This window comes from Rhopalosiphum maidis, chromosome 2 (genome assembly GCF_003676215.2).
Source record: "Rhopalosiphum maidis isolate BTI-1 chromosome 2, ASM367621v3, whole genome shotgun sequence".
Taxonomy (NCBI): domain Eukaryota; kingdom Metazoa; phylum Arthropoda; class Insecta; order Hemiptera; family Aphididae; genus Rhopalosiphum; species Rhopalosiphum maidis.
The window spans coordinates 80171750-80185809 of NC_040878.1; the positions used below are offsets into that span (position 1 = coordinate 80171750).

At 33.5% G+C, this 14060-nt stretch overlaps 1 protein-coding gene across 7 annotated transcripts in view; it reads right to left on the bottom strand.

The window, feature by feature from the left end:
• Positions 1-295: 295 nt before the first annotated feature.
• Positions 296-14060, bottom strand: part of LOC113553311 (potassium voltage-gated channel protein eag) — a 192889-nt gene continuing 179124 nt past the window's right edge. For 6 of the 7 annotated variants that reach the window (XM_026956584.1, XM_026956583.1, XM_026956586.1 and 3 more), the window contains 6 exons: positions 7970-8138; positions 7420-7674; positions 6301-6500; positions 3960-4212; positions 3359-3555; positions 296-3269 (listed from right to left, as the gene is read on the bottom strand). In XM_026956584.1, the coding sequence (XP_026812385.1) occupies positions 2037-3269; positions 3359-3555; positions 3960-4212; positions 6301-6500; positions 7420-7674; positions 7970-8138 (2307 nt within the window). In that variant the 3' untranslated portion in view covers positions 296-2036. The remainder of the gene's footprint in view (positions 3270-3358; positions 3556-3959; positions 4213-6300; positions 6501-7419; positions 7675-7969; positions 8139-14060) is intronic. The other variant, XM_026956580.1, reaches the window with a different exon arrangement.

Consider the following 14060-nt stretch of genomic DNA (forward strand, 5'->3'; position numbering starts at 1 on the left):
GGCACTTTTTCAAATTATCCCTACACGACAGTGTGTGATTTTGTGAGTTAATGTTATTTTACATCTAAAAAATTCGGTGCGTATAACAGACCAAAATTTGCACAGCCCACAAAGTTATAATCAATTTAGTCAATTAGCGTTGGTATACGAGCACGTGGTCCATCGCCAATCTCAGTGCACAGTTATTGTCTGTATAGTTAAAAACACAATATTACCGTCGTTTTTATTTGTTTTTAATATTGTTTACGAACGACCGACTTTCGGTGTGGAATACCGACCGCGAATAGCCGTTCGCTTTTTTTTTTTTTTTTTAGTTTGTACACCGCAAAAAAGACATCCCGTTAGATAGTCTGAGCGCGAAAAAAAAATCATTACATTCCCTCTGAGATACCAGTACAAGCCCATGCGAATATGATTATTAAAAATGCATTTGAAATTGTTTACGCTGATTGGTTTGTTTGGAAAGACGTTGCGAGCAACTTATTGTTGGTTTTATCATTTTCGTTTCGATTGCATACTATTTTATCGTGGATATTTTTGTTTCTTATTTTTAATCATTGTGCATCGTAGACCGTTTTGGTGTACTTTTGACTATTATAAAATTGTAAATATGTCAACAATTATTGGTTTATATCTTTAACGTTAAATGTATAAATAACGCCACACGGTTTAATTATCATTGAAAATACAAACCGATTATGACGTTTTCTAATGAATTTGAAAATTTACAATCAAACGTAATTTATTTCGTTATATTACCGACATCACACGATACCTTAAGTCCAGAAGTTTATCAAATTACTTATAAAATATTTGTTTAATAGTATCTGATCTTATATACTGAAGAAGGCACTAAATTAAGATAAAAGTCATTAAATTAAATTAGATGGTAGTAGACGTTTGGTAAGTGGTTATAATAATTCATTATAACACTAATTATGATAATTAGATAAAATAAAATAATTTTAATGCACCACGTTCAAAAACGAAAGCCCCTAATTGTGCTCTAGTCCGAAATTAGTCGAGATTTACAATAATTAATCGAATTACTATGGTTTAGTGATTTCAATATTCTTAACATTGTTCGAAATAATAATATGTGTTATTAGAAAGTAGTTTAGATCAAACTTATGAAAATAATTATCCAAACTATTAGAGAAATTTGGGTATTGTCAAAAATGAAACGTAAAATAGTATTTATTTTTTTAAAATCTGTTTTGGTACGAAGTGTCTGTTTCGATGGTAATTTAGAAAATTAACTGACCGAGTATAGTATAAATAATAACATCACGATATTTTAAATGATTTTTTGCTTTATTTCAGTTTACTTGACTCGATTTTTTTATTTTTACAGGACTAGAGTTGCAATGACCACATAGGGGACTTCGGGGAGGAGAGATAACGGTCACGGGAGTATATTTTTATATAAGAAAAAAAAATTTGGAAAGCGCTACGCTCGGCGATAATAATAATAATATTACAGCAAACACCGTCCACCAAAAACGAAAATTCGACAGAAGATGTGACATAGAACATAAAATATTGTTCAATCGTACGACATTTGTTTGTCTTTTAGACGATTACCATCGTAGGTAATACTTAAAATACCGCGCTCCCTATCAATACTTTCGTAATTCAGTTCTCTCCCCTGCGAAGGTTCGTTTTCCTAATTGTATTATTATATTTTATTTTATTTATTTATTCGGGTACGTAAAATATTACAGACAAAAAATAAAACGTAAAAATATACCAAAATACACACGCATAACAATTACAAAAAAAAAAAAAAAAACATCTTACGTCGTACACGATTTTAATACACTATAATGTAATATATATATTATATAATATATAAATATTTATATTTCTATCATCATTGTACAAACGCAATCGATTTTTCGTAAATATAATAATAATAATAATAATAATAATAATTATAATACCGTTATCACATAATAGTATAATTATTATTGCGATAATAGTATTTTTTTTTTTTTTTTTGCAGTGGTCGGTAATAATCCGCTTGTGCGGCGTGCTTACAGGAAGTCGTTGGGCCGAGGCGGGCACGGCTTTTTGAGCGAATCAGTCCGGGGAAACGGCGGCGGTGACGTATCTCTGGGGCTGAACGGACGCATAGGTGGCAGTGCAGACGACGAAGACCGCGTCCGGGACTTGCTACGCCGCCGCCGGACCATCGGTGGAAGTTTGGGTGTGGCTGGTGAGCTTAGATCGTCTGTGCTTTTTGTCCTGCACCCGGGCCGGCGTCCTGCTTCCGGCGTGTCCGGTGGCCGTAGTGACGAGATTGGAGACGGCGATGGGGCAGGTGAGGCGACGGTCAGCGCATCCAACTTTCCAACGATCCGGACCATCATATCCTCGATGGCCGTTAGTCGTTGGTTGATGGACCGCACCTCGTCTCGGAGATCGGATCGGAGGTCCTCGATCTTGGCCAAAACGTCCAGATCCGGCGGTGGTGGCAGTACCATCGCAGCACACGGTGGCGGTGGAGGTGACGGCGCATCCGCCGCTGTGACCTGGTTCTGCTGTAACTGGTATTGGTGTGGTGGTGCTGGAGTCGAAGATTCTTCTTCCGGTTCCGGTGCACCACTACCACCACCACTACCGGTAGCACCACCAACATTAACACTGCTACCGACCCTTTCGTCCGTCTCGTCGATGGTTTCCTGTCGTTGACTTCCACCTACGCCAACAAACGGCTCGGCAGCGGTGGTCGGCACTTTTTGCAGCTTCGGAAACACCTTGTGACCATTTCCAACCGACCGGCCAGGTGAGTCACGGATCTTTGCAGGCGCGCTCTGCGCACTCACCACCGATGCGTCTGCCGAGTCGGAACTTCCGCCGCCACCCAAGACTTTACCCCATTTAGATACCTTTTTGGGTGCCGCCATACCCGCTGCTGCGGTTCTCAGGCCCGTCGACGAACAAGATGCTTGTTGCGGGTCTTCACTCTGTTGCCTGAGCACAAGTGGTAAGACTTTGGGACGTCCACCGCCGACACCGTCCGAAGCATCGCCGGTGGCGGCCTCAGACTTGCTGTCCTCGGAACCCGCCGTTAGCGCAGGCGTTCCTGCCGCCGCCGCTGCACCCTGTTGCATTCCGAGGACCTGACTGGGAGCTCGATCTTTCCGAAACTTTGTAAATATTTTCCTGACCAGTTGATCCCGCTGTTCGTCCAATTGTGGTTCGTTTTTCCGCTTTTCAGCCAGCTCCTTTTCCCGGCGAACATCCGCAACTTTCCTGAATATTAACTGAAACGGGGCAAAGAAAAAATTAAATTAATATTTAAGATGGATGGTCAATAACATAGCAATAGGTTTCATCACAACCAAATACGTACTCGATGCCGGAGGTTGTAAGTCAGTATGAGGTTCCGCGAAAATGAGTTCGCAAATGCCTGATAGAAATCCAACACTTCTAGCAGCCGGTCACGCTTGATGGTATGTAAGTCGCAATAGGTGAGAGCACGGACGTTTGCTGCAGATTGTCCTAACGCCGTGTCTTTCCAAAACGAATCACCGAACACGTCGCCCTTACCTAAACCCAAGAATAATTATATATTAGATCTACTCGTTTTTAAATTTTTTTTTAGCATGAAAATGCGTCCATTAAACTTGCTTCATTGTTGACAAGAACATAATATTTTAACGTCTTGGACCGTACATGAACTCGTTATGGTTTAATGCAAACACTTTACGAACGAAAAACGAAATACAGTATTAAAATACAATGATAGTGACTTTTAAATAAAATTACTGAACCGATGACCTTTTAAGTACAATTTCGACAAAATCGAATGAAACCAATTATTATATCTATATTATACTATTTTTTTCTATCTCAATACATTTTATTGAGCTATTAGTTTTACAAATTGTTCTTTAATTGTATAGTATAGTTTGTCGTATCAAACATGATTTATTGTTTATCATGACACCAACCTAAAATAGCGACCACTTCGTCGTCTTGTATAACTTCTAGCGAGCCAGTTACGATGAAACACAGTGAGTCGATGGACTCGCCGGTGTGGAAGAGCAGGTCACCGGGTGCCGAGTGGCTCATTGTGAAATGCATGGCCAGAGCGCGTAAGCACCCGTCGCTGGCCAACCGGAACGCCGGGTGCTCGTTGAACACTTTTCGGTTTAGATGAACACATATGTCCGCCTTCATGTCTTTCGGACAATAATTCAACACCTATCGGAAGAAGACACGATAACAACAACAATATTATACTCATTAAAACAATAATAACATAAAAACGATAATAATGCGATCGCGACGATTACATTTTATATTAATCACTACTGTTTTGTATCTGGGAATAATACGACCACGATGCCGTTCGGGAGCCAAATTATTTGGGCGTCGGGCCACTTGGACTCCACTCCGCATCAGTAATAAAATACTACGATAATCCTATCTACTTTGTTCAACCACATTGGAAATATTCATCCTAACCACCTGCAGGTTAGGTTTATTTAGAAGTTGATTTGTAAATTATATTTTTATATTATAGCATTTCGTACAAATATTTGACTCAAAAACAGGAATTATGTTTTAAGAAAACTCCAGTGTAAAAAATTCATATGTAGCAAATTCATAAATATTTTACCTAATTCATTAATTATTGTAAAGACCAATATTGCTAATAGTTGTAAATTATGTTTGGTTTTTTTAGTGGTTTATATAGAAAATAAATGTTCTATAATGGGATGTTTATTTTTGATGAGTGTATTTTGAGTGCAAGAAATAATTATGGTTATATAATATAGTAAGAGATTTCGTTCCTTAATTGATACAATAATCTCTAGAGTTTGTTATTATCTAAAATGTTATATCAAAAATTATTTTTGTATTTAACACTTTTTACAAGTCATATCAGTTTATTGAGTTATTCTTTATTCATTATTATTATTATTATTATTATTTTTTTTTTTTTTGGTAACATGGGCATTGGACATATTATTCAATTCAGAAAAACAAAAAAATTACAAACTTTTTATAATAAAGAAAGTTTATCAATTAATTTGTTATTATAGTTATGTATATTGATACCGTAGTAACAGATAACTTCATCAAATGTGATTAAATAGTGTCTTACAAATTTCAAGTAGATTACCAGCTAAAAACGATATTCTTATGAAAAAAACGGTATAATATTATATTAAGGGAATTTAAGAGGTGATTGTCTGTCAAATGTGTATATTTATACGGCGTTTATTTTAAACGTCAGATATATAAATGGTTTACTAAGTTTAATTATTTTAAATGTTTATTTAATGGTAATTTTAACAATTTATACCAACTTATAATTATTGTTGTATTCGGTCTAAAAGTTATATTAATTTAAATATGCCTGTATCACATAAAACTTTTGGATTAAAAAGTTATATACATGGAGGTTTTAAACGTTTTAAATGTTTGAAATTAAATATAAATTCAAGTTTATTTAGCAATACATTTTCGTTTTTTTTTAAGTACCTATGTTAAACTCTCTCAATTTGTACGATGTTCATTTTATTTTTTAACTTTCGAAATCTAAATTAATTAAATTTAATGTAATTTTATTACTTATAGTTAGATAAATTATTTCTTACACATATGAAAAAACTCGGGCTTTATTTTCTACGATTATATGATTTTGTTTTTTTAAATTAATTTTATGTGCTGTACTGATTTTGGATAAGAATAAAGATATGCATTATATTATTATTATTATTTTTACTATGAAGTAGTTTTCATCGATTGACTTCACCAAATTTAGAATTTTCTCTTTGTAAGTTTCACCAAAATGAGTTCTAAAAATAATAATTTTAAATCTTGCCATAGTCAGTTGTTAGGTAAGCTGTGTGTAGAAAGAAACCTTTTGTGATCTAGACTGCATCTGATGAAAACCATTTTTAAAATACAGTTATTTGTCATTTATTTTGTTTTAAATGGTACCACAGCACTAATATAACAAACCCTACGATAGTGACCCACACTGCAATACTTTAGGTAGGTAATCAACGGGTTTATAATATAATAAAGCCTGCGGGTGGTCCTAAAATATAATTATGTAGTTAAAAGTTTTAAAATTAAATTTTCCAATTACGACCGGTATAATATTTTGGCGATCATAATAATATTATCATATATTATCAATGACACATATACGTTGGAGTGATTTAATTAAGGTCAGTTATTAATTCTATTTAATCCTTTGAGTATCCGAAACAAAGTATAGCTCCCTTCATTACCCAAAAGGGAACACGCATAAGTAATAATTTTCGTAAGCCGTACTTTATCCGTGTCCAAGCCCCGGGTCATTGCCCACGTGGACACCACGTAGTCCATGACCCTCTCGGACAGCGCTTTCGGCACTTCATGCAGCTTCATGAATTCTCTGACATTGTTTAACATGTCGTGGTACTTAGCCGTGGCCGAAGTCATTTGCTGTATGATGGTGGTGACGTGACCGAAAATCGTAGCGTACAACAGCGCTGCAAATATGATTTATTAAATACATTTTAATATTATATCATAATATGCTATACATAGAATAATAATATTGTATTGTGTTTAGAATAAAATTGATAATAACGCACTATAATAGTTTAACTTGATCTTGTCAATAACATATTTTTTACTTGTTGTCGAGTTCAGTGCATGCTTATGAAATCGATAAGTGATATTAATTTTACGGACAAGTTTCTCGTGTTGTAAATAGTAATAAGTATAGAAATCATCAACACTATACCTATATAATATTCGGTACTTAATCTTTAAATATTTAAACAAACTAAATGTATACAATATAACTCTAACATTCAGAAATTACGTTTCAAAAAACAAATTTTTTGAACAGTTCATAATTTATTATTTTGCACGATTCGTCAATTTTTTAATTTTATATGCATATATATATATATATATATATATATCAACAATGAACTTAAAAACGAGTTATTTTATTGTTTTAATCAACAGTTATTTCATGAACAACATATTATATTATTTAGAAACGAAACAAACTAAAACTGAAATCGTAAAATATTAAATACGTTTATATGAGCAACAAGCTATATACATATAATAATAATAGTATACACATAGGTAATATAAAAGTATTCAATTATTTTGAAGAATTTAAAACGCTTTCGTGTAAAAGTGGTTATTAAAAATATCATAGTATTCGTATTATACGATAATACATAGCTAGACTGTCGTTAATCGTACAGCGCGTGACATTATATCAGTCGCAGTTATCGTACGAAATTTTTATTTTTATTTTTACGATCACGATTTTATGATAGTATTTTAACCGTTTCGAAATAGTCGTACGAGTGGTATCGCGCTAGGGGATGGTTGATAATATACTTTATATATTTAATAATAAATATTGGTTAATGTTGTACTTACACGCAATGACCATCATGCATATGGTGAAGATCTTCTCGTTGTCGGTCTCTGAGGCAACGTTCCCGAAACCGACGCTCGTCATGCACGACATGGTGAAATAAAGCGCGGTCACGTACATGGTCTTTCGTGGCGGACCATGCACTAGTTCCGTTGAGTTGGCGTGTTCCGACATTATGTACGAGTACGGGTACTGTGTGATGTTTGCCAGCTTCCACAGCCATGAGTATTGATATCCGTTCTCGGCGTCGGACCGTCCTGGTTACATATTATTCTTAAATTATTTCGTGTGTAAGGGTATGTGTGTAAGAGAGAGAGCGTATGATAAACGTATGACTTTTTTTCCATATTATATTTAGTAAAAATGTTTTTAAAAACGATAATATATTTTAATATCCTTTTTAGTAGTTATTATTTTGTCATTACATAGTATTAAAAATAATAGAATGCAAACGTTATTGCAATAACGTAATGTAAAAAATGTCATGTTAAAAAGTCATATCAAACGGTAATAAACGATATAGTATTGAAGAAATCGTGTTTGATTGCTCACCTATGGAATACCAAATACATGCCAGCCAATGCGCCACCAGCATGTAAAAGCACAGCAGCAGTATCAACATTGCAGCGCCGTATTCCAAGTACCTGTCCAGTTTTCGAACGACCCTGCCCAGTCGTAACAACCGGACAACCTTCAAAGCACTGAACAGGCTTCCGATACCCTACGGAATGAAAAAAAAGTTATATTTAAACAAAATCGTCATAATAGTTATTACAATAATTATTAAATTATCTCTTATCATGATAAAAATAATGAAATCGTTTTATTTTTATCAGTAGAGATGCAAGAAAACAACCAATACAATAATAATTTATAATTAAGTTATTATTATTATTACAGTAAATTATTCTATCGACGTTTAAAAACCGTAATAATAATTAATAATAAAAATATATTTCAAAAACTGCGGTATTATTAGACATAATGTATTATACAGTAAAAGACAGTAGATTCGTATTTAATCGAATACTATTTGAAATAGATACGAGATTATTCGTCGTCGTTCAAAATACAAAACCAATACCTAGGTCACAAGTGTTATTGTTATAGTTGAAATGTATGTAAATACTGAATTGTGCTAAAAATATATTCGTTAATCGATGAACAGAGCGGAATATACATAAATTAAACTCGATCTTAAAAACAAAAACATTATTTTAAGTATGAAGTGTAAACAATTTCATGCATTTTAAAACGAGTATCTAATTTAATAGTAAACATTGTATGGCATGTCGATACGTATTATAAACGTACTAATGTATTCAAATTTATTTGAATATTTTATATAAGTATTTAATAATATTGTATGCTTGAAAAATTCCTTGTTATAACGCCACCAATGACGTGACGTTACGAGTATGATTTCGTATATTATAATATTATTGTCTGTGTTTAATTTTACAGATATAATTTTTAGGTTAAGATTTTAAAATCAAACTATTGATATTTTACAATAAGATCTAATGAGGGAAATGATTTATTGTTTAAGAGTAGTATTCTACCAAGGAGTAGTAGGCACTAGGCATGTAGGTCACTTCAATGAACGCGATTATATAATTTTATTTTTATTGATAGATTAATAATTGTTGTAGAATTGTATTATCAAAGGATATTTTTATGATATGTACATTTTTCGTCAAAAACCGACGGTCAGAATTAATTCAAAGATAATACCCACAATTATTTTAATTTTTCCGTTTTTCGATTGAATCTCGTCAAAGGTAATACGTTGATCTTTTACCGACGTGAATCTTATTTTAATGTTGTTTAAAATGCATTTATTTAACAAAAACGTAATTATTGTATTGAATAATCGACATTGAAAATTGTATCTTGAGTTAGGATTTATACGCATCGATATATTATATATTTTATACAGCATTTCACTACATATTTGGTATTTTTTTTACCTAGAAAACATCTGGTATTATAATAAATTTATATTATTTATTTAACGTATTATAATATTCGTTTTTGACCGAGAAAACTATAAACATTGTGAAATCAATAAAATAAGGGTTGTCTGCATTTCAAAAATGAAAGTGTACCTCGGAGTTTACTAAGTAGATGGAATGAGTTTGCAATTATTAATTTCAATATAACAATATAAGAGCTTTATGAATAACTGTACATATTTAATATAAGCTGGAAATTCGATACCTATATTTACAAACCTTCGTAATATCAAGTATAATCATGCAAAGTGCACTCCATATTATTTTACAATCGATAAATATTTTATGCATTATTTCAAAATTTGAATTCTGAGTAAACATTATTTAATTTGCCGTATTTACAATAATTTTAATATTTCAGTTTCGTAATATTTTTGAAAAGTCAGAATAGGGCCACTGTTCACATAGTTATATGTTTGGTAAAGATAACGAAAACACATTACAAAACTCGAGATATTTTAAACGATACAAGTTGAGTGTGACGTTCTGATTTTGTATTATTTGCGTTTCGAAACATAACTTTTTTAATCAAAAATATTATGGCTTTGTAAATCATTCGCACCACGTCGTATAAGATCAACGCAGCGAATAGAACGGCGTAGATAACAATAATACCACGAGTGGAATCGGGATTTGCGCCATAACGTTTTGCAAATACTGCAGTAATAGGACTCGTCAAATCGTAAAATACAGGAAGAAAAAAATGATTTCGCGAAAATACGTGATATTACGATTTATTATAATATTGTCGTGCGTTGTCATAATAATATAACTCTAGAAAACATTATGTGCGCGCTACGTGAAATCCTTTATCCTTAGTATTACTCTATCTTGGCTGCAAATATTGTCAGTCGTAACTCGTAATCTGGAGACGTATCGCATCATTGTGTTTCAAGTCCTACAAACGTAAGGAATTATAATAATATTATGAAGTACATACATGCGTAATGCGCACATGTCATATGCAATCGTGAGTCTTAGTCGAGATATATTAAAAAATATATAGACTTACAGGACCATCGCAAAAAAAAAAAAAAATGAACAGTAAAACGTATGAACACGTATTGAAACCAGAATTCGATTTTTTCCACGGCCGTGTAATAAATATTTAATGTGTCTTTCGCTCGAAATAAAGAAATTAATTGCAGCAACACGTTGTTTTTATATTGTAATAAGCACCGTATGCACGCATTTATTATATCTGTTGTAATAGTGGAACATAAGTTTCACTATTAGAGTCATCACATAGACTATAGAGTTAATGTTTAATTATAATTCATAAAATTGTAATATTGTTAATGAAATATTATAAAATCGTCATTTACAAAACCGCCTAATATTAACGATCGATCTTAATATTAACTAATAATCATATATGGGGAGATATATGTAAAGATAAAAATATTAGATACTAATACGAATAATCTGAGTATAATTACATGTCTCAACAATATAGACCACGACCTCCCACTGCGGAATATGATTAAATGATTGAGTAATAATATAATTTACAAAGGTGCGATTTCACTTGCTCGAAAAAAAAAAAAAACCCAAAATTCATGTATACTGATAAGCTTATAAGAATTAAAACGCGCGTCACGAACTTATATATATATATGTGTGTGTGTGTGTGTATTTTTTTTTTTAATCGTTACGTTCTGTTATCATTTACTTCGCGTCCTCTTCAGGCCTCCGAAGTGTAGTTAACGTGTCTACGACACAATTTTCTTCATAACGAGAGGTCGTACGGCGGCCATTCCGTCCCTGCCACCGAAAATTACAGGATTTCATTTTTATTTTTATTCTATTTTTATAATAAGGAATACTGTATACATAAAAGAACATTGCATAATGAAGGAAACCAGATCCAATTATTTTTCGCTGCGCGACCCCGCCTGCGATAGTGTCCCCCTCGATTGTCCTGTGTCTGCGGGTTCCAAATGAATCTGCAGACAAACAGCACAAACGCGAAACGTTAATAAAATAAAATGTACGACGGCAACAATAAAAAAAAAAAAAAGAAAAAAGAAAAGAAAAAGGATTTCGGAGACGACAATAATATTGCTGCAGTCGAGCAAATACGGTTTGTTGTCTTTCATTGATCATAGACCGAGCAAACTAATTCGAATTCCCTCGGCAATGAATTTTTTTTTTCCTGTCCATCCGCGTTCTTTGATAAAAAATAAAACATTCTTTTTTTCTCGTTTTGTTGTCGGAAAGAAAGTTTTTTCTACGAACTTCTGCACGTCATAGTAATATAATATTACTAATATTGTTACCGTCATTTTGGAATTTTGTGTCGCACGCACCACACGTCGGTCGGAAAATTAATTAACCGGTGTGCTGTTGTTGAGGTATATATATACACGTATGTTTGTATGTGTGTGTGTGTGTGTGTGTGTGTGCGTTCATAAAAAAAGTTCGGACGAATTTAATTAACAGGACACGTTAGTGTAGTAATGATATTAATACTGTGTGTTGCAAGTTTGTGTAAGTACTATGTTTCAGATTAGAAAATATATTTTGACGAATTCCATTGTGGTAAAAAAAATTACACGTATGGGACTGCAGGAATACCGAATACTAATCGTGTCGACAAAAAATTACGTTTTACAGAAATATGTTTTCACGAGAATTGTAATATTTATCTCCTGACAAATTTCAAAAACATATTATAATGTTCAAATCATAATATTACGAGTATTATATTATTATTATTATTTGTTATTACCTCCAGTGAGCGAAATGTGCGAATATCAGAAACTTTACTTACATCGTGACCTTAAGAAGTTTTCACTGAAATTATGTAAGTAGCGATAAGGATCACGTCGTTTTTGGGATATTCAACGTGAATATAAATTCCATGAATTCGTCTCGACAGATATATTTGGAAAAAAAACAATAGAAAACGCCACGATCAAATTTGTCACGTCATACAAACGTGAATACGCATTTATTGAGTACACTCGGAAACAAAATCGGTAGTGGCATTTTGAATACATTCGATATAATATAATATAATATTATTGATATGACGTTTCGTGCGATCTTCTTGTTATTTCTTTTGGATATTTTTATGATTCGCAATGTCGATGAATTAGATCTGTTTACGAGCTTTGATCGAAATTTACGTGGAAATACCTGGTAATATTAACCAATAGTTTTAAATCGTTTTTTAAATCCATAAAAGTGCAATATATTGTATAAAACAATATTCAATCAAACAAAGTAAAGGCAAATTAAAATTAAAATTAAATCTCTTTTGATTTAAAACGATGATTCACATCTCGTAGTACGGAATATTATACACGGACATTGGACATTGAGTATAGATTCAGGAAGTACGTTTAGTAACGTCTATTCAATATCCTTACCGATTGGAGTCAATAATATAAACGCACCTAACCTAAACATAAATGAACGGGCTTCGTCCGACCCGAGTGTGGACCATAACGAACAGAGTTTAGTTGTTTAGATCCCGATCGTATTTTTCGCGGTTAGAGTGTTTTGCATAATATAACATTGTCGTTAGTGATATTATTATTATCGTCAGCATCACGCACGCCAACAACCAACCCGTTCACGGGCCACTGCTCAAAGTTTAGAAAATAGAATGTTTGGTCCGCGTCGCGAAACTACGCGCCGGCAATCACGGATATACAATGACGAAAGCGAGAGCGCGTGAAACACTTAAAGAAATTAGTCGAATGGCCCGGAGGCAAGGCGCTTATTTCTAGTCGAAAACGTTTACACGCCGCCGCCGTCGCGTGTAATATACTGCGTATGCTCGGCGCACTATTACACGCACTTTTATGTATATAATATATATATATATATATATATATATATATATATGTGTGTGTATCGTAAAGTATGATTTCCCCGGGGACCGGCAGCCTTACACTATTACGCGGGATTAACCGGCCGAATAACCGTTTTGATTATATCGGATTAACCCGTGTGTATATAATAGTAGTCGGCCGGCGGATTAATCGCCCCGACCTACGGCGGTTATTAAATCGTTGATATTTCCGGCATCGCGACGTTAGGCGTTGGTTCGGTGCGAAGACGTCATCCATTCCGACTGTCGGGTCGGGGATGATTTCACTAGACGATTTAGTTGCCCCCCCCCCCCCCGTCTCCGTTTGCTAAGGGCAGAAACGATGTATCGACGTTGTTGTTGTAAAGGCGTACAGTAAATTTTCTGGGTCAATTTATTTAGCACGGGTATGGAATAAATGATGGTATTTTTTATTCAAGTCCTTGTTTTTGTATAGTGACTAACGATGAAGGCAGAGCGAAAGAAAAAAAAAATTGTGACGATTCCTATGATAGATAGCACACTTGCAGATACGCGTGTATAGTAAAAAGGAAGTCTTTACATTTTAACCACAGACTCTTGACTACTCGACAGTGGTTTCGTCGTCGAGCACGACAGATTTAAAATAAAAAAACTAACAATGAGTAGGCTATGCGTGCACTGTACATAATATTATATATATATATATATATGTGTGTGTGTGTGTGTATACAAATATTGTTATACATTATCCACTTTCCGCGTTATATTTTCGTCGACACTGAAGTAGTTCTCAAATTAATTTGTTTTTATAGATAACGGAAGTGTG